At 52.7% G+C, this 23,942-nt stretch overlaps 1 protein-coding gene across 1 annotated transcript; it reads left to right on the plus strand.

Annotated features, from left to right (window-relative positions):
* The first annotated feature begins 321 nt into the window (after positions 1–321).
* Positions 322–19,191, plus strand: MAL (mal, T cell differentiation protein). The gene is made up of 4 exons (XM_068564413.1): positions 322–480; positions 12,933–13,100; positions 14,302–14,427; positions 18,665–19,191. The coding sequence occupies exons 1-4, from the start codon at positions 388–390 to the stop codon at positions 18,737–18,739; spliced, it is 462 nt and encodes a 153-aa protein (XP_068420514.1). The 5' UTR covers positions 322–387; the 3' UTR covers positions 18,740–19,191.
* The last annotated feature ends 4,751 nt before the right edge of the window (positions 19,192–23,942 follow it).

The raw sequence follows: 23,942 nt of genomic DNA on the forward strand, positions 1-23,942 counted from the left end.
TTGATGGTGATCATTCTTAAGAAATGGCGATCACCTGCAAAGAGTGCAAAGTGTGCGAAGTGTGCGAAGCGCCTCACCGCGGTAGCTTTGGCTCCCGGTGGGAGATGGCGCCGAGACGTGGGAATCAGGAGTCAAACCCCCGCCCCAACCTCGGGGTGGTTCAGGGCTGCGCCCTTGGCGCTGGGCAGGTCCCTTGGGGGTGCGCCCCTCAGTCTAGGGCGGGGGCCGGGCGGCGGCCGGGGCTCCTCCCTCTTCGTCAGGGGCGCCCCTGCTCTTAACCCGCGCGCGGGGGCGCCCTGGCCACTGAGCTCCGCCGAGCAAGCGAGCGGTCAGCGCAGAGTCAGAGCTGCGCGCGTCCGGTTCCGAGGCCGTCGCCAGCCCACCAGCATGGCCCCCTCAGCGGCGTCGGGCGGCAGCAGCCTGCCTAGCGGTTTCGCGGTCTTCACCACCTTCCCGGACCTGCTCTTCCTCTTCGAGTTTGTGAGTGGCTGGCGCGCCCCGCGCCCGCGCGCCGGGGAAGGCGGGATGGGATGGGTCGTGCCGCGCGCTCTCCTGGGGGATCCGCACAGCGCGCCGACTGATCCGCAAGCAGCGAGGGTCCCTGAGCATCGGTAGCCGGGCCCGGGGAGGAAAGACTCTCCCGCACGCCCACCCCGCAGTAACACTTTGGCCCCTTCTAGCTAACGGCCATGGGGAAACCGTCTCCAAGACTCAGGTGGAAAAAACGAACTCACAACACGGGTCAGGTATCCGAAGCCGGCCCCGGTCCACTCCTTGCGCGCCGGTTCCGATGCTGCGCTCCGGACCTGTCTCCCATGGGCCGCGCAGAGGAAGCCCTTATTGGAGAGCGACGTCCCTGTAGAGGGGCCCAGCTCTTTCCAGGGTTAGGATTTTGCTTAAAATTTTAAAAATCAGCAAAAGAAACCTGAGTATTACCAAGCGAAGTGTGGAGATTGAGTTGGTGTCATAGGAGGAGCCGAATCCGGATTATTTTCTCTTGAACGTTTTTGGCGAGTGAAGGAATTCGCGAATTATTTCCAACTTGGATCTGGAAATAATCAAACACGCTGTCGTTTGCTCCGCCACAGCCGCGGTGCCCAGTGTGGAGGTGTGCGAGGGCAGAGGCACCTGTGAGAGCCGTCCCCTGCCTTGGCTGACCTTGAGCAGTCTGTAGACCTCTGCACCGCGGTTGGTCTCTCCTTACACTGGAGGCGCACAGCCTCAGCCCGTGGCCGCAGGAAAGCGCTTCCTACTCTGGGCTCCTGTAAAGTGCTCACTGTGGGGAGGCTTCAGACCCGCCTTCAGCCTAAACTCCCCAGGACCCCAGGGCCTCACCTAAGGTGGGGGGGGGGGAGCGGGTGCGGTATTTCTTCTGTGGGTGCGGTTCCATGGGCTCCGAGACTCCTTTCCCTGCGTCCCCACCGCAGAAGTGGCTGCCTGGAGAGTCAGCTGGAAAAGAAAACGTCCAAGTCTGTTTAAAAACGGAACCCCAGCTTCTTATCTCCTGATGGTCAGGGAGGGTGTGAACAACAAAGGGAGCAGGTTCTGTCATCCATGGAGGGTTGGGGGAAAGGGAAGGGGGGGTTAAGTTTGCTTGATGGCACCATATCAAGGAAGTGACATCTAGGAGAGACCCTGGACACCTCTAAGGTTAGCCACACCATTTACAGGTAGGGACACCCAGGCCCAGAGTGGAAGGGGCTTGCAGTCACTGGAACATTCCTTCCCCAAATGGCTCATCTCTGCGCTTGCAGTCGCACTTAGCCTGAAAATGAGCATGTGTAATAAGTAACAGGTGGTTCCTTCAGAGGCTACTGTATTTACAAAGGCAGAATTTGGTGACTGTAAGTGATGATGGCTAAAGGTGAGGTGAGATGGGGCAGAGAGATTTTTAAGCAACAAAATGACTTGCTAGTATCTCTTGAGTTGCCCTAATGAGTTTTTTACTCTGCCTTTGGAGCTGTTTGGGGAGCATTATAACAAGAATCATAAGAAAGTGTGTTGAGAATTCCCTGGCGGTCCAGTAGTTAGGACTCTGTGCTTCCACTGCCAGGGGCCCGGGTTCAATCCCTGGCTGGGGAAGTAAGATCCCGCAAGCCACACGGCATGGCCAAATAAATAAATAATTTTTTTTAAAGTGTGTTAATTGGGCTTCACGCAAAAGCCTCTAGCACACCCTCTTCCTCTTGCCCTGACCTGAATAGGTACATGAACATGTGTGTCGCAATAATCAACAGGTGGAAACAGCCCAAATGTCCCATCAACGGGTGAATGGATAAGCAAACTGTAATATTCCATGCAATGGAATATTATTCAGCTGTAGAAAGGAATGAAGGACTGATACAAGTAGATAAACCTGAAAACCCTGTGCTAAGTAAAAGAAGCCAGGCATAAAAGGTTACATAGTGTATGATTCCATTTATATGAAATGTTCCAGAATGGGTAAATCTATAGAGACAGAACACAAATTGGTGGTTTGCCAGGGGCTGAGAGGAGAGGGAAACTGGGAGCAGCTTAATGGGTACGGGCTTTTCTTTCAGGGTGATGAAAATGTTTTGGAGTTAGAGGTGATGGTTGCACAACATCGTGAATGTATTAAATGCCATCGAACTGGTCCATTTTAAATGGTTAGTTTTCTGTTGTACCAACTTCGAATCAATTTTTTAAAAATTAAGAACTATTTCAAAAATGACAGAAAAGTATATATAGTTTAATAGGCATCCATGTAATTAACACTCAACTTTGTCAAATCTTAATATTTTGCCTTATTTACTCTCAGTATTAAGGAAATAGAGCTTTCAGATGACATCTAAGCCCCCTGGATATTCTGCTACTATCTTACTCTCCTCCCTCCAGCCTCAGGACGACCCCTGGGCTGAATGTGTGTTCAAGATTAGACCTTTACTGCACACCTAACTATCTATGACTACACATGGTGAGGTTTTATATATTTTCTCGCTTTCTGAAAGTACTATCACCCCGTACACATCCTTCTGCAACATGCTTTTCATGCAACCTTGTTCTGAAGTTTATACATGTTGACACTCTTTATTCAGTCTTCTATTGATGGACGTTTGGACAATTTCCAATTTGTTGCATTTTGATAGCGCAGATGGAACTGCCAAAGAACATCCTTGTATTTGCCTCTTTACTTTTGGGAATTTCTTGTGGGAACACACAGAAATTTGACTTGCTGGGTCATAGGGAATGCACACCCTTGTTTTCCCAGATGCTAGCACATTGATGTCCAAAAGGGTTATTCCAACGTACACAGCCAGAAGTGAAGTTTCCAGGAAGCTGATGAAGCTTAATTAAGCTCAGGACCCCCACTTGCTCAGGACCCTTCCAAGACTCTGACTCACTCTGCATGCTTTCGTAAAGAGGGTCCCCACATTGTATAACTTCCTGACCCCACCAGCAGCTTATGAAAGTCTCCATTGTTCCTTATCTTGCCACACTCGGTAGAGTCAGACTTTGTAATTTTCTGCTAGCCCAGAGGGTGTGAAATGCTTGATTATTTTTTGAATCTGTGGTCCAGAGAGTTGTTGATTACTCCCAGTCCGTATTCTCATGCCTGACCTCCCAACAGCCTGGGAGGTGCAGATGCCAAACTTTCAGCCTCCAGGACTAACAGGGTGGACCTCTGCCCAGCTCCCAAGACATGGAAACTGCCCACAGAGCAGGGAAGGCTGGTAGCTCAGGGTGGCGCAGGGCAGCTCAACTCTGGCCCTGCACCCCTACCCCTGAGCTCCTGACTTCTGAGAGCTGCAGTGTCTTCACAGGAAGGGGAAGGCAGGCCCAACCAGGTGGTGTGACCCTGCCTCTGTGAGCACCCCAGAGGCCATGCTGCTGTTGCAGGCGGTGGGGTCACAGGTGTACCCCCATTCAGGTGCAGGTGGAACGCCCAATGTCTCCCCTCCCCCAACAACTCCCCCCAGGGCTTTGCTTCTGGCCTGTTCCCCCACTGCCACCCAAGGAAATTTTTCCTTTTGGAGCCAAGGCTCTGGCTCCCCTTCCTCCTCTTCCCTCTGAGCCAGGGGCTTCGTGACACTTGGGACGTGTTCAGAAAATGGGATGTTAACATGGGATGTTTTTTGTCTCAGCTCTGGCCAGCTCCGGTCTCCCCAAGTGCTGGGAGAGACGCCTCCCTTTCGAAACTTGTGAAGGGGATACCTGAAAACAGGTTATGTAATAATCTTTAACCCAACTGCCTCTTCCCCAGCCTGCTAGAGGTGGAGCCACGGATAGAATGGCTGGACACTGAGAGAACATTTCTTTGGAAAGAGTGTGCGCACCTCAGGGTGCGCAGGAGGACTCGGAGAAGGTCAGCTGGCTCGGGGCAAAGCCTGCAGTGTGCCCTTTGGGGGGCGGGGGTGGGAGTGGGGAGTCACCCGGAATCAGCTGGCAGTGTCCATTCTTACAGTGAACTGGACAGAGTACTTACTGAAATGAGACTGCTTCTAGGACCCAAAGTGACTGGGGACTTTTTATTATCTGAGAGTGACCAGAAAAGTCCTGGGACCTGCCCTAGATTTTCACCTGTCTGGGGAACAGCAGCACCTAGGGGTGGGGGTGGGGGCAGGATGACAAAGCACTTTTCTGACGGGTGGTCCACATTCTGGCTACACTGGGAAGGCAGCATGAGGACTCCTAGGAGATGAGAGATGTAGAATCACAGAAACCTAGTTTTTGAGAGGTGGAGGGAAACTGAGGCTCAGAGAGGGGAGGCAGCTCGCCTGGTACCTCCATCTCCAGTGGCACTTCTTGCAGTGACAGCAGAGCTCTCGCAGTTTCCTGCATTCACCCAAACACCCACGATGAACTTCCGCCTACAGCAGAAGGGACCACGCTGCCCACCAGGCAGCCCTGGGCAAGGCCTGGTTCCCTCTTCTCCCCCTCCCCAGCGAGTGAAGGGACAGCTCGGAGCCATTGGGGAGCTCACAGCTGCCTAGGCCTTATTGTCAAAAACACCCTGGAGGTCCTGAGTCACTAGGTCCTGGGCCGGCCCAAGAATCTGCATTTGATAAGCACTGCACAGCCCGCATCATCCAGCTAGGTTTGGAGTGGTCAGCGGGAGGCCAGTCTACCCCTCAACGTTAAATGGGCGACAGGATACTGGAGACGGCTCTCAGTGAAAGGCTTGGGCAAGAGGCCAGGCGCCCTGAGGTTCTCCTGGGTTCGGGGGAAGCACCCTCTCTGCTCCTGGGGAAACTTTCCTGCTGCCCCAGCCAGGGGCCTCTCCTACAGTCACCAGAGAGTGCGGGCCGGCCCTGCTGCCAGCGCAGGACGGTGGCTGATCCTCTCTTCCCTGGCTGTGCCCACCGACTCCTGGCCCTGTGTCTCTCCTCGTGTTGCAGGCCCCTCCCTGGAGCTGCTTAGAAGGAGGTAAGGGTACTGCTGGGTTTTCTCCTTTCCTCTTCTCTAAAGGGAGGGGAAGAATTATAGGTAGAGGTCTCTCAGGGGTTTGTCCTTGGAGCTGAGAAGTGACTTTTCCAGGTTTTCCAGAATGGGAGGCCTGCTTTGATCAGAAGTCAGTGACTCTGAGCTGTCCTCTAGAAACCGCTAAGCGTGATGGTGCAGCTCAGCTCCAGGATCCTCATGCATATGTCGTCACAACCAAGCTGCCTTGGAAAAGATGGCTTTTAAGCTTTCCATAGGTCACCCCCAACTCGACGCAGATGGGCCCCCCTCTCTGTCCGAGTGCTTTCAGAAGAGAGTAGGCAGGTTCCAGATGCCCCTGCAAGGCACAGCTCACACTCAAGTCAGGCCAGGACAAAGGCTGGCTGTTCACACCCGCTCCCTCCACGCTGGCTGCCAGGGAGCGTTGGGGAGGTGTGCTGTGCTGCCAGCCGAGGCTGGTTCTGCAGAGTCTTAGGAATGGCTTGGCTTTTTTTTTTTTTTTTTTTTTTAATTGAAGGATAGTTGATTTACATTGGGCCAATCTCTGCTGTACAGCAAAGTGACTCAGTTATACACATATAGACATTCTTTTTCTAAATACTCTTTTCCATTACGGTTCATCCCAGGAGATTGGATATAGCTCCCTGTGCTATACGGTAGGACCTTGTGGTTTATCCATTCTAAATGTAATGGTTTGCATCTACCAACCCCAAGTTTCCAGTCCATCCCTCTCCCTTCCTCCCCCTTGGCAACCGCAGGTCTATTCTTTATGTCTGTAAGTCTTTTTCTGCTTTGTAGATAGGTTCATTTGTGCCATATTTTAGATTCCACATGTAAGTGACATCATATGGTATTTGTCTTTCTCTTTTTGACTTACTTCACTTAGTATGATAATCTCTAGTTGCATCCATGTTGCTGCAAATGGCATTATTTCGTTCTTTTTTATGGGTGTGTAATATTCTATTGTATATACGTACCGCATCTTCTTTACCCAAGGAATAGCTTGGCTTTGCTCTGGACTCAGGACACATTACCTGAGGGAAGGGCTGGGCATGGGGACTGGGCCACCTGGGGCCTGCCTCCAGGCAGGATGGGGCCAGCCAGTCTGGACCTGGATGGGGGCTGGGGGCTGACTCCCCCTGGATTCCGTGCTGAGCCCTGGCTTCCACCCCTGATACAAGCCCAGCTGCGCTTCTTCTTGGCTCTCAAGTATAGGTCCCTGGACTTGGTGCTTTGGACCAGAGGCCACCAGGGTCAGGCACTGATGAGATGCCCCAGCAGGTGTTCTCTCTGGATGCTGATGAATGTGAGGACAGCAGGTGAATGACAGCCCTGGTCCCTGAAGCACTACGTCTTGGGGAGGTGTGGGCCAGCTCCTCATGGGTTCCAGATTATTCCTCAGAGCATGAAGCAGGGCCCTGGTACTCTCTGCATCGTGGGGCTCTGACCGGTCTTCTGCATTCTGGTGGGAAGTTGTGGTTCCTGGTAGCTTCTGGATGGGTAGCTTCTAGTGGCATAACTACTTCCTAGGGTAATGTAGTGGCCTTGATTCTCTGCCATACTTAGCCAAGGCTCTCTGTCCCTCCCACCATGTGAATAATGTTCTGTTCACATTGGGGCAAAACAACCCCTGTGTTGAATCATTTTAATACACCGAGGTCCTCGGACCTAGAAAATACATGTAGGAACTAAAAGAAAAGCCTTGTCACCAGCCATCACACACTGATGTGCATGTGCAGTGAGAAGAAGGGCCACACAGCCAGTCTCAGCCGACCTGAAATCCCACACGGGAGCCTTGGTTCCTATTAGAATACAGTCAGGCTGGGAGACGAGGGGGCAGAAAGAGAGGGACGGGGGAGAAAGGGGAGAAGTACCCCCACATGCTAATGACCAGTGCTATGCAGAGAGGTGGGGTGGGTACTCACCTGAGGGAAGAGGGACTCAGGCCTGGACAGGGGGCCACTTCCCATTCCACACTCACCCTGTTAATATCAACTACAGACGTGAACTCACACCCTGTCTTTTGGAATCCCAGACCTCTATCCTCCTCTTCACAAACAGACTCAAGGTCCCCTGAGTCCTGGTCTCGCCCTCAGATTAAAGGGACATTATCTCAGTCTATATTGGGAGGGTCATGTAATGATGGTTCCCCAGAAGGAAGGAGCCTGCTGACAAAGGGGCCAGGAGGGCAGAGCACCTGGCATAGGTAAACTGAGTCACGAAGCCTCAGCACCACTCCTGGTGTTCTCCATGGGAGTAGACTCAGAGGTCAGACTCCTCAATTGGCAGAGGGGGAGAGGGTCCTCACAGAGAGAATCTCTGACCTTCCCCCAGATACCTCCATGAGGTCCAAGGAGAGGACGCTGTGCAAATTTCTGGGCTCTTTCCCTCTCCTGGGCGGAGGTGTTCAGCTGGTCACCCTCACTGGGGCCCCGACACTCACCAGGACCTGCCTCTGCCCTTGGTGGCCCCAGAGCTGCTTGAGTGGGGCTTGGCAGCAAAACTGGAGGAGAGAGGCCAGGATGGGAGAGATGGGCTCCATTTACTAGTGTGTCTTTGAATAAAGTCTGTCTCCCTGCACGTACCTGCCCCCAGTGCTGCCATTTCCTCTCAGTATCTGTTAAGTGCATAAGTGAATGAATGAATGAATGGGTGGCTGAGTAAGTGAGCAAGTGAAGGAAGGCTTTCCTTTGACTTGCTGGGAGCCCAGTTCCTCCATACAAGGGCGGTGGGGCTCATATGACAACTAGTGTTTGCTTCCTGCTCTCTGTGCTTTTCAGAACAGGAGGAGTCCCCAGCCTCCCTCTCAGAGCCCTTTTCTTGGGTCTTGGGGAAGGCTTCAGTGCTCTGACCTCCCTCTCTCTATACTCTCCTGCTGCCTGGTGCTTATGTCCTCTTGACTTGGTGCCTATTCCCTTCTCTGCAGTAGCTCAGCCTCCAGACACACACGCACAAGAAAATGCCCTCTACTCTACCTCACGGAATGACTGATTTTTTTTAGTCAACCCAGGCTCAGAGCTGGGACTGCTGCTTCTCCTGGAACACCGTTACTCTACTGGTCAAGTCACCTGCATAGGCCCTCCCAGCATTGCATTGACCCCTGACTGCCAAAAGAGTTCAGTGGATAGAGACACTTCCAGAAACACAAATTGGAGTTGCTGTTCCTGGTGGCCTTGGGAGAGCACCTAAGGGCTCGGAGCTCTCGGCAGCCGGGACAAGTCTCACTGGTGTGTCCATCTCTCTTCTCCCTCCTGGGGAGGTGATTTTTGCCCACCTGACCAAAGTAGCAGGACTGCTCAGGGTTGGGCGCGCCACCTGCGTTCTGTGGCCAGTTTCCTTCTCCAGAGTTCAAGGCAGAAGCTCCTGTTCACATGTGCCTTCAAGACCACACCGTGCCCTCGGAGCTTGGGAATTCTGACACTGGGCTCCGAGGGACTTACTACTAGGTGTGTGTGTGTGAACAGCCCCACGTGGACGTCCTCCTTGGGTCACGTCTTGCCTTGTTATTGGAAGAGTGCCTGCTTGCGGCAACCCTGACAGAGTAAAATGGAGCCCCAGAAAAATATTCAGAGAATTTGAGCGATTCTTCTGCCTTGACCTCAATGATCCAAGTCCTGCAGCAAAAACACTGGACAATTGTAGACCCAGAGCTCTCAGCCCTGCACAAGCAATGGAGACACCCTACCAATCTCAAGAATGTGCCGAAGGAGTCCTTTTCCCACTTTTGTAACCAAAGCTCATTGTTGGAAGGAAGGCTTTCTCATATTTTTATGTCCTTTGTGTTTCCTTCGGCAGAGGCAGACACATTTTCCTCAGCTTTTGATTTCTGGGAGATTGTAGGTTTTTCTCTTTTTGATGCTTCTGAAGTTATTTTAAAATTCTGGGTCCCAACAAGGTCTGGAGGGGATAATTGTGCATGTTGAGATCTTGACGTACTGGGGTTTTCACGTGGTTACAGCAGAGGCTTCGCCCCATCGTATGACAGTTATGACAGCAAGGATTTAGAGCACTCGCCGTGTGCCAGGCACCTGTAGATATAAACTCATTTCACCCCAGTCCCATTGGGTGGGCACTACTGCTATCACTATTTTTCAGATAGGGACCAGAGAGGAAGTAACTTGCCCAGAGACAACCAGTGACCCAGCAAAATGTGGCAGAGCTGATTCAGATTCAGTAATTCTGAAGTCTACACCCCTAACCACCCTTGCCTGCCTCCTCTGGATTAATTCAGAAAAGAAAAGAAAGAACCTACCCTTGAGTTCACGTGAGAGCCTTCCCCAAGACCCATCTCCTGAGGAAATTTTTTTCACAAAAATCATTCGATGGGGTAGACCACAGATTAAAACTTTTTTAAGTCTTTGGAAATTTTTTGTCTAGATTTGTACGATATCCTTTGGTTCTTACAGAACTTCACCTCTACTCCGCCTCCGAAACCACACTGAATGAAAGATGGGCGGTTTCCAGTCCTGAAACAGCAGGGTGGGTAGAGGCCTCAGATCCCCAGCTCCACCCCATTCATGGACACTGAGGCTGTGTCCCCGTGTCTAGAGGACACCCAAGGGTGAGCGATCTCACGTTCAGAGCAAGACAGGGATGGAAGCTTAAGGAGAGGAAAGGAAACTTTGTATCAGAGCCAGTCAGGAACTGGCGAGGCATCTTGGCCGGCACTGCTGGACATTGGAGACAGGAGCCATTTCTCCTTGTTTGACAGGAGTTACTAAAACTCCATCCATGGACCACTTGTGTTATGGAAACATACTCCAGAGTCTTTGGCAAAGAGCCTGGGATGTTTGCTTCTTGTCCTATCACTCTGCTCCTCTCCTTGGCATGAGACCTGGGCGCCGGGGTTTTCGAGGTGACCCAGGCGATTCCAGTGTAGAGTGAGGGCTGAGGACCACTGAGCCTTAGCCCAGGCCCCACCCCCGTTTTCTAGCGTGGGGATCTGGGACCCAGAGAGCAAGCTCAACCCTGGTGACTCTCGGGCCACTCAGCTAAGAGATGTTTGTCTGAGACCACCCCGGCCGGCTGCACCATCTCTGTTATGCAAGACGGTGACCTGGGCTCAGGTGAGGGTGGTGGGAATCTGGCCTGTTGACAGAGATGAACGGAAACTGGGGCCATGCCTCCACCTGTGTAACTGATGTGTCAAAACGATTGCCTCTCAGTGTGCTTCCTGAGAGCTGGGAGCCCCTTCGGGTTCTCTTTAGGAAGGGAAGTGCTTGAACCCTCACCTACCCCTTTGCTCTTGACAAATATTTGGCCAGTAGGGTTCTGAGGCCAGGGTGGAGTGGACTGCTCCCTGCCCGGGATGCCTTATCTCCTAGGTGTGGGTGCTGTACTTGCTCTGTTTGCTCTCTGCAAACGTTATAGGTGGAGTGAGGCAGGCACTGACTTTTCCCCGTGATTCATGCTGAATCTCAGCTTTCCACTGAGCGGGGCCTGGGACGCCTTTGAGGTGGCCCAACGATCAGTCCTGTGTGAAGGTCACCCTTCCTCAAGCCGTACCTCCTGCCACTCCTTGTTCCCCAACCTCGTGCCAACTCACGGCCTTCCCAAGTCCTCACTGCTGCTCCAGATCCTTTGGGCTTGGCATGTACCCTTTCCTCCCCCGGAAAGCTTCGTCCTGACCTTTTGGCCTAAGTCCACCTCTCCCTTCAAGACTCAGTTGGGGCCATGTCCCAGTCGGGGCTGCTTTGCCCATTCGGGGCTGGTAATCGTCCTGCGCTGTCACTGGCTGACTCTACGCCTGTCTGCACTGGGCTGCCGGCATCCTGGGTGAGCAGTCTTCCCTGTGCTGTTGGCTGGTGAGGGGGCACAGGGCCAGAAGCTTCACACTCAACGCCCACAGTTTCAGGCGGTTCGCAGCAGCCGGCAACATGGGGAGTGAGCTGCCAAGTGCCATGTACAGTGGAGGAAGCCAGGGCCCAAGAGGTGGAACCACATGCTACAGCATGCTCCAGCGGATTCGGCGGAGAGGCCCTCTCACGCCGTGTGCCAGCAGACCTCTGCTCACAAGATGCGCAAGCCAGATCCACCCTCGTCTCCATGCCACACTCTCGTGCCTTCTAAACCCAAGTCTGTCTCAGCCATCGGCACAATCACATCCTTTTGTTAAGCGTCCCTTATGATAAAGGCCCAGCAATCTGATCTTAGAGGCAACTATGGATGAATCTACACACACATCTTACTCTACAGCAGTCTGAGGGTTTTTATTTAATCCATTTTGCTCCACTTATTGTAAGTTGGAAAGTGTGTCCCACTGCCTCTCAGTCATCCGTAGAGGAATTTTCTGATCAGAGATGCCCACATATAATTCATCAGCCAACCAACTCATATACAATAGCCAATTCATATCCAACCAACTTGGTTTTGATAACTCCAGATTCTTCACTGCACTGATTTTCCTACCCAAATGTGATGGTCTCCTGAAGCTTCTCAGCTAAGAGTCTCAGAGAACACCTCAGGAAGCACTATCTCTTACCCAGCAAGTGGGCAGCAGGTACAGGGAGACAAGGTCAGGGTACCATGTGCATTTTCACCCCCGGGGATGCAGGGCTGGGAGGGCAGCCTGTCCTCAGCCCCCAGACCCTCAGGAGGATGGTGCTAAGCTCTGCAGTACCTTGGACCCTGTGATTATCTCCATCCATGTCCCAGCCCAGTCCTTCTCTGGGTGGGGTCGGTGGAGGAGGCTGAGGTGACTTCACTGGGATGGAGAGGAACAAGGAGAAGGGAAGACAAGTACAGGAAATCCCAGCTTGGGTTGTACCTCGTCCACAGGGGGAGCCGGACTGTACCATTGAGATTATGAACCCTAAGTCTGTCCTTATGCTTCTCTTGAAAACATGGGGCTCCCTGACCCTGAGGACACCAAGTGGGATGTCTTCTGGATAATGACAGGGGGAGGAATGCTTCTCTCACCTCTGAGGAGACCAGGCTGACCTGGGCCCTCCCTACTCCAACCCCATCTCCAAAAGTCAGAGAACTTCTGGGACTTGGGGATTTAAAGGTCAAGTTTTTTTCTTAAATGCTAATGATATAGTGTGGCTAATTTGTTTTGCCAAGTAAAGACCAAAAAAATCTGCTGGCCACTACCATTTTCTAAAAGAAAGAATATTTTGGGGAGTTCCCTGGCGGTGCAGTGGTTAGGACTCAGTGCTTTCACTGCCATGGGTTTCACTCCCCGGGTTCAAGCCTTGGGCCACAAGCCATGCAGCGTGGCCAAAACAAAACAAAAAGGATATTTTTCTATAAAAAATACTAGGAAGGCTATAATCTCAGAATTTGCCCTTCTACTAAAAAAAACTGGATGGCCTAAGTCCTTTCTAGGGATAACAAATTTTTAACTCAAAGGTGCCTCTGTTTCCCCATCTCACAAATGGGTCAGTACCACACTCACAGGGATGTTATGAGGATTAACTGAGTTAACATTTATAGAGTGCCCCTGGTTCCCCAGCGTGACCTCTGGGTCTGGCCCTACCTGGGCATGGGCTCTCCCGGTCTGACCCTCACCCCTTCTCTCCCTCCCTCTGCAGGTCTTTGGGGGGCTGGTGTGGATCCTGATTGCCTCGTCCCATGTGCCCATCCCACTGATCCAGGGCTGGGTCATGTTCACGTCTGTGTTTTGCTTCATAGCCACCACTCTCCTGCTCTTCCTGTGTGTAATTGGTGCCCACGGCAGCAGAACTTCCTGGATCACCCTGGTGAGTCCCAGTCCTGCGATGTTTGAGGTGGGGATGGGGTGCGGCATTGGACCCTCGCCCCTGGCAGGTTGGCTTTGCCAGTGCTGGGTGAGGTGCCCTGTAGACGTCTCCCACCCATGCGCCAAGGCTGAGCCCGCCAGGCCCTCAGCTCCAAGCTGCACATAGCAGCCCACGGCTCCCCGCCGCAGGAGGTCGGGCAGAGGTGAATGCAGAAGCAGACTGTCACTGTCACTGCCTGATCCTCTGTGGGCCTGCTCTGCTTTCTCCTGTGTGAATGCCCTTTTCATGCAAACCGGCAGCCCAACCAACCCTCCCTGTACCTCCTGCACCTGCCAGGGGCCAGCTGGCATCTCCCACCGTCCAGGAGGGCTGGCTTCCATTTCGGGGGAAGGGACAGGGTGCTGGGGGCTGGTCCTGGCTGCCCAGCGTGAGGCCACGCTCACTGCCCAGCTCTCAGTCAGCACCTTCTAGAGCAGGGTCACCAGAGAGGGACTTGGCCCGGGAAGAGGGAAGGCCTATGATCTCTCTTGCGTATGATTCTGCTTTGAGGCCCATGAAGGGGGTAAACTTACACGTGGGCCACCTGCCCTTATCTCCCCTGGAAGGGGGTGGGGCTGTTAGCCAGGCCTCTTAGTCTCAAAGGGCCTCCAACCTAGACTTTATAAACCACCTCCAAATCGTAACTACTCAAAAACCTGTTCTATTGCTTTTTTGCTTTTAAAACATACCTGGAGCCCCAATCCCTGGCTCCCCCCAGGAAAAAGCTAACAACAACACAACAGCGGAAGTGGCCTGAGCCTCTCGCTCTGTATTGGCCACCAAGGCCACACCCGAACTGGGGACTGTGACCGCAGCTGACACTTCTCAGGCCCAGAACCAATTGCTACCAATCCCAAAGGGCCACCTCCCCACCGCTTACTAGATCCCACCTCAAGGGGAAGCAGTATCCTTCCTCCATCAAAGTCCTTACTCTGGCCCCAAACCAGTGAGATGACTCAGCTCGGCAGCTCTGGTTAATCAATGTCTCTGAGGAGGGGCGCAGGGTTGGGGGGTGTCAAAGGGAGTAGCAGATGACGACGGGGAGCCTGGTCCGTGCCAGGCAGGGACAGGTGGGGTGGATAGGCCCTGCTGGGAACACAGCTGCCCCGCATCTCCAGATCTGGGTGCCCCACCTCTCTAATGGCCCTTTCTCACCCTGCAGGATGCAACCTACCACTGTATCGCCTCCCTGTTTTACTTTGGTGCCTCTGTCCTGGAAGCTTTGGCCGCCATCCAGCTGCAAGTGGGCTTCACCTACAAATTTTACCATGAAAACATCGCTGCTGTGGTGAGCCCCCAGTCAATGTGCCCTGTTCACAGCTCCCACTGAAAAGGTTCTGAGTGGAAGGCTGCCCGGGCCCTCCCCGCACTTTTTTTAGTTCACTAAATTTTGAATAAAATAAACCTTCTCCTCATTTCTGAAAAAACAAAGCCTCAGAAAAGGGAAATGATGTGCCCCAGACTTCCTCAGCCATCATTCAGTGCTTCACTGCCCAGGCCTGCACTGACCAGGGGTCCAAGCCTGGGTGGGCTTTGAGGCAGATGCGGGAGGAGACATGACCGTGGGGCCTGGCACTGTCTTGAGCCCTTGTGAACAATCTTGTTTACCCCTCACAACAGCCCTAGGAGGGAGGTGCCGTTATACCCATTTCACAGATGGAGAACTAGGGCCCTAAGAGCATGCACAACTTGCCCCAGGGTCACCAGGAATTGGAGAGGCCTGGTGTCCAGGCCAGGTGCTCTTTCACCCACACTCTTACCACCAGTGTGAGCAGAACGTCTGGCCACTTGGGTTCCTGGCTTTCCATGAGTGTCTTCCAGGGAAGCACACAGTCAGGGCAGGGGCAGTGCTGAGACCACAGATGGAAAGTCGAGTGGCCAGTGTCTCCCAGGCCCTGGCTCTGCGGCTGTGGGGAGGCCCTGCCACGCGCAGCATGTCCAGACCCCCAGCCGTGGATGGTTGCTGCTGGGATTAGGCCTTCGTCTCTTGACGACGGTGTCTCCTGCCTGACAGCTCTGAGAACCTGTGCAGGAGGAAGCCTGGAGTTCACACTCGCCCATTCCTTGTGCAAGTCCCTTTGTGCTCTCTGAGCCTTGGTTTGCTCATCTATAAAATGGGACAGTAATTCCTGTTGTTTCCCTGGAGAACGAGACAGCTCTTAAACCACTTTCGTCCAAGGCCTCATGATGAGCAATGTGTGGAACAGGGCTGTAACCTCCTTCACCCCATTAGGAGGTGAGATGGGGGTGAAACTGTGTGTCTGGGGAGCACAGTGCATGTAGGTCTCTGAGCTTTAAAATGAACAACCTCCAACTGGGGGACCAGATCCATGGCGGGCTGTGAGGTCATGACCTGATTTTCTTGTTGATGGAATGGATCAGAATGACAGGGGATGTGAGAATGTATTGTTTCATGAAACTCTTTCCCAGAGTTGTGCATGTGTGTCCTTGCACCAGTGTGCTAACTCATGATATCAGATGTATTTCTAACCATGGATACTGTTTAAAAACTAAGAAAAAGTTTCAGAAATAGCACTCAGATTTCTAGCGATCGACCTATGAATTAAGCAAATCCCAAGGTCAAATGTGATGACACACCACAAGATGTCCGCCCCAGGTGCCAAATCTGTGCCACCCCCGCCTCTCTTTGGGAAGGGTAGAGCAGAGGCTGAGAGAAAACCCACAGGGTGGGCGCAGCTGGGCTCTGGGAAGGGGGTTAGTGAGGGTGCCCTTCCTGTTCCCAGAGGGAGGGGTCTGGGGGAAAGCTCCTCAAAGCCTGTCTGCTGGTCCCCAGGGGCCCACCCCCTTCCCTGGGGAAGCCACACACTGCCCTCAGCTCCCAGCCACTCTCCAGTTCCATAAGCATGGCCACCTCCTGGTCCCTGGCACCCCCTCAGATGTCCCACCGTGTGGGACCCTCCCCCATATGGGCTCATCTCCCAAGATGGCTGGTTCCCAACCAGGCAGCACCTTGGCTGTTCTTCCCTCTCTTGGGAGACTGGTCATCTGCCTCCTCTGTCACCTTCAAATGACTGTTTCATCACCCCCTCACAAGAGAACCCATACATACCTCCCCCATCCCAACCCCAGAAGCCTTCTCTCTGAACAGACATCAGCCAGGCATCTGACAACCATTTCTGTAAAATTATTGCAGACGAGGGCAGTGAAATGTAGATGGAATGTGGATAGCGGGCCAGCCCTTGACTGAACAATGCAGCAGGGGGGAGTTAATGACCTGCCCACTGGGCAGATATCTAGTTGAGAACCACTGGGCTCTACCAGGCTCTACCATATTCTGACTTCTCCCTTTTACTTTCCACCAAAAGGCAGCATAAACAGGCATCCAGAGAGGTGACCTGGATGCACGTGTACAACCTGATGAATTTCCATAATCCATCCATTATTCATAATTCACAAGTCCTCTGTGTAACAAAGCATCCAGATTAAGAAACAACATAAGCAGCTCCCAGGAGTCCCCTTCTTGTCCTGCCGCAGTCACTGTGCCCCTTAACTGAGGATAAGCACTGCCCTGGTTTCCAGCTCAGGTTCCACTTCACCCGCTTTGGATCTTCATGAGCGTGATGTGCCTTCTCCCATGTCTGGCTTCTCTCTCTTCACCTCAGGTTTGTGAGGCACATCCACTTTGCTGGGTGGGGATGCAGAGGTTCGTTCTCTTTGCTGTTTAGTGTTCCACTGAGGACTATGCCAACATCTATTTATCCCTTCCACGACTGATCACGTCCCCACATCTCTGGGAGCTGAGCTGGAGAGCCATGAGGAGGCCCAGGCAAAGTGAGCAGGGCTGGAATCAGGACTCTATAAATGTTGCCAGCAGACAGAAACGCTGGGCTGGAAACCCCCAGGGGAAATATGAGCCCAGTTCAATGCAAATTCACGTCTTTCTATTCAAAATATCAGTTTGTGTCTGTGCACATGGGAGACAGGATCATGATGACACGCTCAGGATTTAACCCCAGACGCTGCCCAACACCCACATGCCCCTCCCATGGTCTCAGGGTGGGGCGGGGCTGCGGCAGTCCGGGGATGTGAGCAGGCATCTCACGACTTCCCACACACCCCTGGCCTTTGGGAGCATCTGGCCTCCTCTCACCCCTCTGGGACTCCTCACCTGCCTCAAAAGCTGAGCTTCTCCCTCTCTCCTCAGCTGGCAGCAGAGAATGTGCACCAGAGGGATCCCTGGGATTGGCGAGAGTTGCCTGAGAGTAGCTGGAAATTTCTGGAGAAATCTAGAGGTTCCTGGATCTTAACTGTGGTGGGCAATAATGGCAGCTGTTCAGGGAGAGGGGTTTTTAAGGGCCCAAGTTCATGTCCATTCATGGCCCTGGCTCTCAATGTCCCGTGTGCCGTTTCTTGACCCCTCTTTAAAATAGGTGTTTCCTGTTCCTGTGGGGACTTCTGAGGTGCTCCTGCCAAGGGTCTCCATTGGGCTCGGGGTCCCCGACACAGCACACTGCTCCCTCCTGGTGGGCAGGGGGGTCTTCCAGGGGCTTCTCACTCGTGTGTGACTGCTCCCTTCAGACAGGGTATTTGATTCCCAGATAAATTTTCTTACCTTGGTTATTAAATAACTCAGGTTACTTACCGCCTCCGGCAGTGAGGGTGAGGGTTCGCCCAGGTGTGGAGGCAGGGGAAGAGCAGGCACAGTTACGGCTGGTTTTAGGGGAATTTTCAACAGTCACGGGAGTGTAGCCACCCTGATGTTATGCCTGGGTTAGAAACTCTTGACCCTACACCCAAGGTCAGAAGCCAGGTGCAGATATTTGCTTGGGAGCAGTCAGCCCTCAGGGCCGGCCACCCAGAGCAGGGTGATAGGATAGATGGTGCCCAGGTGCACAACGGCAGGTCAGAGCCTTGACAGGGCACAAAGTGACCTTTTGCCACATTTCCCAGCCTCTGTTCCCAGTAGTAGCTTTCTCAGTAAGCTCCCTCCTTTTGCCAAAAGCTCAAAATCCCTCCTCCCCATCCCAGCCCCTCACTTCCTGTGGCCTGGCTCCCTGGCCCATGCTTGTGAAATTCAGAGTCTTAGACTAAAATTCTGGTCGGGGTCTGAAGATGTCCAGGCAGCAAACCCAAGTGTTCAAACTCTCTTAGCCAAGGCCACCGGGATCACAGCTGGTGGACTCTGGTCTTACTGGTGTGCAGGAAGGAAGTTTTCCATGAAGAGCAGGGGAATACTTCCCTGCAATTATCACTCGAAGGGTCTCTGAGGGCCCTCCTTTCCAGCTGGATGGCACCAATATGATGACGTGTGATGGCAAATAGTTGACCTTGCACACCAAGTTCAGTATAACATCAGGTCACCTGGAGTCTGTGCTGAGAGCGTTCTGGGTCACACCTAGGCTCTGCGGGAAAGCATATCTGCATGTGTGATGGGAAGCAGTGGCAGTCCACAGACTTAAGGGCTGTCAACCGCAAGCCATGCACGTGGCGACCCCGGTGTGGACAGCCCATGCCTTTCCCTCTCCCCATGCACGGCCATTAATTGTCATTTATCTTGGTTTCAGGTGTTTTCATTCGTAGCCACTCTGCTGTACGTGGTCCATGCAGTGTTTTCTTTAATCAGATGGAAGTCTTCCTAAAGCAGCAGCAGAACTTTAGCTGAAAACCGAGAGGGTGTTAACTGATCGGCCCGCCTTCCAGCATAACACTTTAGAATGCAGAAATGCTCTTGATAGTGGATAAAGAAAGAGGTTTACTCTCCCATATACCTTCATGTCAGAGTAGGAGGCTTGCTACATTTATCCTCCAACTATTGAGCTGTCTTTCCAAGATCGTTTCCTATTTGAAAGGGGGCAGTGGGAGTGGGAAGTGAGGATTGTGATCTGAGAGACCACAGAACTGGACTGCTGACTCCTGGACCGGATCGTGAGAACCGTCTACTGGAATTTTCCTCCGGCTCTTTTGAGTGTCCATCTTGCAGCAAGTTTCTCCGTCTTCAAGAATATTCTGTCATGGGGAATAAAATTCACCCAACAAATATTTGCAGATGTCCACAGTGGGATGTGATAAACCTTTGAAATACTTTATAAAGTACCTGTATGTTTAATACTTTCATGGGGGTGTTTTTCGTTTTGTTGTTTTTTTTTAATTCTCCAGTATAGAGAACACAATCATGTCAGCTTTCTGAGGAATCTTTGGTTTAGACCAAATCTCTAGAGGCAGCATCAAAGGGCAGTTCAGGTGACAGTGTGCCCAGCCACTGCATCTCAGAGAGCCCGGCGTGGGTATCCCATCCTCCCCAGGAACCAGGGAGGTCAGAGGGCTTCACCATCTCTGGAAACTAACCAAGTACCAGCCTGGGGGACCCCTTCTTTTTCCTACAAAACAGAAGAGCGGGGGGGGGGGGTCTGTGCTAAATTAGAAAATCCTTAAGCCAAAAGAAAACAGGGGCAGAAGTTCTTCTCACTCTATATGAAGCTGATCAGAAATTTTCTGGGAAGTATCTTCCATGTTCTATTCCCATTAGGAACGTGGATAAGAAACTGTTTTTAGAATTTCCTTGGACCACACTGTTGTAGAGAAAGGGGACCGGGCCACAGTGTGAAAGGAAGTAGTATGACAAGTGGCAGTGCTACCTTTCAGGTATGAGATGTCTGGGTCTGGAGGAGAAAGGATGATTAGGAAGGAGGGCACTCAGTAAGGAATCCTGAAAACTCCACTCCCGTTACAAAATGCTCCTTTATCCCTTCATTAAAGGAAGGTAATGATATTCTAGAGCTGGGACACCAGAACAGGTGTCTCAAAAGCTGGTCATGTTCCAGTGTGGAGGTGTAGATGCAGAGGCTGGACGACCGCTTGCTAGCGGGCACGCAGAGCAAGGATTGAAGCCTCAAGCAGAGGTCTGACTAGTTGACATCTCACTCCCCTTCCAACATGGGGACCCTGTGACTAAACTGGATCTCAGTGGTATCTTCAGGAGCTGTTATCCCAGGGTAATTGTACCAGAAAAGGCCACTTTCACTGAGTCCACTTAAATTTAAGGTAAAACTTTACATTATTAGGAGCAAAAGGTGACTGGGGCTATATCCTGAAAAATACAAATACAAGTTAAGAAATGATAGGAAGTTTGTCACGTGTTTAACAAAATTTGCTACCAGGTGTTGACTGAGGGAAGTCTATAATTTTTTCATCATGCACCAAGATGCTAATAGAAGCTCATATTCGACTCCATCAAAAAAAAAAAAAAAAAAACCAGAGGCTTAGTCGAATTTCCCAAGGGTTTCTCAGTGTTTTTTCAATTATCCTCTTTAAAGGAAATTTGATGTGCTCTTTCTCTATTTTCCCTTTTTCAGTTGGGAATTGTCTAATTCTAAACCCTCATTAATCCCAAGCTTTGCAGAAGATTCTCTGACATGACCTTCTCATTCCTTCTATCCTGAGTCATTTTTATAATTTGCAGCTTCATTGGGCATTTGATTTGCCTCCTCTTGCATTGGGTGCAATAAGGGTGGGCAGCCTCAAAAAATGCCCCCTCCTGGTCCTGTTTTCCTTCACCCAGACCACCCCGCCTCTCCCCACCCCCAGCAGACCCTGGTCCAGTCTCCCGGCTGGTGCATCTCACTGCTCAGCTCCATCTGCATCCAGCTATTTAGGAAGTGTTTGCAGGTACAACTTCTGGCCAGTGGGCAGGCCTCCTTGCTAAGGGCAGTGCTCCCAGGAGCCCACGTGGCCTGGGGAAGGGGGCATTTAAGAAGCCTGCTGGGCAACAGCAGAAAGGTCCTCAGATCACAGAGACTGGGCGTCAAACGAGCACCTACTGTGTGCTGGGACCATTGGTCCCTCCACGTGTGGGATGGTGTCTGCCCCCCAAAGCTTCTCGTGGCTGGCATGCCTCAGCTCTGCCTCTGGGTCTTGGGCAGGAGGGAACCTCCTATGGGGCACATCTGGCTGCCACCCCAAGGGCAGGTGGGACATGCCTTAGAGGTTGCCTGCTTGGTGGCCCTGACTTGGACCAAAGGGCAGGTCACACCAACACCCAAACGCGACTGCACAAAGGACCCACATTTGCACTGTGTGACCATCTTGGCTGCCATGTCTGGAGCTCTTGCCTTGGGTCAGGCACTGTGGAAGCACCTCCCATACAGAGAGCCTCCTGTCACCCTCCCAGTGGGCACAGTAGACGGCTATGACTGTCCTTGTGCAGGTAAGGAGATAGACTCACTCAGCTGGTGAGACCTGGAGCTGGGTCTGGGGCCTCTGTCCCTGAAGCCCTGTGCTCGCTCACTGTCCTCACGTGTCCAGACCTGTCCCCATGAGGGTCTGTTCTCTGGCTGCTTCTCAGGAAGTGACAGTGAGACAAGACCTTGTAGTAGACCTGATACCAGTGGGCAGAGGACGTCAGAGGGGGATGAAGCCGGGCATGTGGGACAGACCCAGACCACGAGCAGGGCCTGCAGGAGGCCACATGGCCGAGTCCAGGTCCTGGGCACCGTTGTCTTCCTGAAAGGGGCTGGCTGCTCTGAGCTGCAAAGTCATGGCCAGGCCCGTCCAGGCAGCTGCCGAGCTCCACGCTGCAGCCCCGACAAAGCCAAAGGCCCCCCAGGCCAGCTGATGCTTTGTGAAGAAGGTGAATAACTGGGTGTCTGTAAGTTCATAGAACAAAGAGCTTGTCCCTCCACGGGCCTGAGAAAGGAGTGAGAAGTCAATGTCTGTATGTGACCAAGAGCCAAAGCTTGCAGCACAGAACAGACCGTGGTGACTACAAACGTGGGTGAGGGTGTGCATCTCTGGACAGAAAGAAGGAGAGGCAGCCGTGGATCAAATCCCACCAGGATATTCTGGATGCTCCTACCTGTGACTTCAGTGCCTGTGGCCCCCTTGCTTTATGGCAGCTCTGGGGACACATCCTAAGGGTCTTCCCTGCGCAGGGCAGGTGGCCTGGGAGGGGCTTCATCCACAGATAGTCCTCCTCTGGGAACCGAGCTGCTACCCCTTGTCCTGCTCACAGCTGGTCCCACCAGATCCGCCCTTCTCCTGGAGGGGACAGAGTCTAGAGGAGCTGGGCTTCACCGACATGCCCAAACCAAACTCTGAAAAGCACCTCTTATCAGAACCCCTGCGGCAGCCCACATGGGGGATTTAAGGCCTCCTCATGCTGACCTTAAAGAGACAGAGGCTTTGCACTGCCAGCCGTGGCCCGTGGGCCGTGGGCCAGTGCAGCCTTCAGGCCCACACAAGGGATTATTGTTCCCGGGATCACTCGGGGCCTGCTCGGGGTCACAATGGGGCCTCTGAGGGGGCAAAGTGCCTCTGGCCTGGCCGAGTGTTCCTGCACACATGGGCATCCGCCCAGGGCATTTAGAATAACACGACTTGAGAAAAAGATTTAAAGTGATTTTCCCCACTCTCTGCGTGACTCATGGGCTTTGTTCTGTCTCCATCATATGGTCATGGCAGCCTCTAAGAACTGGGGTGCTGGAGGCAGATGCTGGGGCTCCTAACTGTGACCTCTCTCTTCTCTCACAGGTAATCTGGGACCATCACAGTGCCAGGCTCTAGAGATGGTACCCAGAGAGGTTTGATACATGCAGGGAATTCAGCTTCCAAGACGTCCTTCAGCCAATTTGTAGTCAAGGAGAGCCTGGTAGGAGGCAGGCGCCCAGGGACATGATGGGAGAAGCCTTGCCAACAACACTGGCTGCCCAGTGCTGCTTAAAGCACTTTATTCACTTAATCCTCAGGACAACCCTATGTGGTGGGTACTATTTAGATGAGGACTCTGAGGTGAAGAGAGGTTAAATGATTTACCCAAGGTCACAGAGCAAGTAGGTGTGACTCGAGTTCCAAGGGTCTGGCTCCACAGCCCCCAGTGTTACCTGTCATGTGCCACATCTCATAGGACCAGGGGGCACAGACCTGCCAAGCAAGTCCTTCAAACCCACAGCACTGACAGGCGATACTGAAGGTTCCAAACTACACACAGGGCTTTTCAGGGAAACACAGGCCGAAGCCCAACCCGCCAAGGAAGTGTGTCTGAGATGAGAGCACCTGCAGGCAGGGAGTCTTCCCTAGGCAGAGCCAGGGCAATAATCCAGCCAGGTGGGGTGGGGGAGGGGAGGCCTCCGGAGGTTAGGAGAGTCTGACATGGCCCTGAAGGCGAGTACCTGTTGGCAGGGGCAGCTCTCCAGGTGAGAGATGCTATGGGTGTGGGCACTAGCCGGGGTGGTGGGGGAAGAGCGGCAGACAGGCTGGGCTGGGGAGGTGGGATAGATCTGACCAGGTTTTGGTGAACAGAGATCCCACGGAAGGCAGTGGCTGAGGACACGGACCCTGAGCCTGCACACGTGTGTGACCTCTCTCTCAGCCTCGGGGCCCTTGTCTGCAGAAGGGGAATATTCAGCCTGCCTCCCAGGTTGTTGGGAGGATTCAAGAACTTGGTTCAGGTAAGCACCTAGGACCAAGGAAGGCTGAGGAAGTGTCAGCTGGGCTCACCATCATGGGAATGAAGGAGGGAAAGGTCTAGAATGATCCTAAGTCTCTAACCTGGGCAGATGATAGTTATTGGCATTGTGTTTACTAATTAACCATGTTCCTGACATTGTCAGAAACTTGGACTGACACTTTTGCTTTTCCTCACAGAACTGAACATTTAATCAGCCATGACACACTTTAAAATAGCCCCACCTAGCTGATGACAGACTGAAATCATACGGCAGTAATCACAGCTCAGGAATACAAAACAGGGCAGGTGGCCATTGAGAATCTTGTCTCAGACACGTCCCTGCACCACTGAGAACTTCAACATTTTCTTAACTATATCAAACCAAGGACACCAGTTGTTTT

This window comes from Eschrichtius robustus, chromosome 15 (assembly GCF_028021215.1).
Source record: "Eschrichtius robustus isolate mEscRob2 chromosome 15, mEscRob2.pri, whole genome shotgun sequence".
NCBI classification, from domain to species: domain Eukaryota; kingdom Metazoa; phylum Chordata; class Mammalia; order Artiodactyla; family Eschrichtiidae; genus Eschrichtius; species Eschrichtius robustus.

Excerpts from the sequence above, each read along its gene's own strand:
- MAL (XM_068564413.1), top strand. The coding sequence starts at position 388 with ATGGCCCCCTCAGCGGCGTCGGGCGGCAGCAGCCTGCCTAGCGGTTTC. Across the intron at positions 481-12,932 it reads TGCTCTTCCTCTTCGAGTTT|GTCTTTGGGGGGCTGGTGTG; the intron begins GTGAGTGGCTGG and ends CTCCCTCTGCAG. Across the intron at positions 14,428-18,664 it reads ATGAAAACATCGCTGCTGTG|GTGTTTTCATTCGTAGCCAC; the intron begins GTGAGCCCCCAG and ends TCTTGGTTTCAG.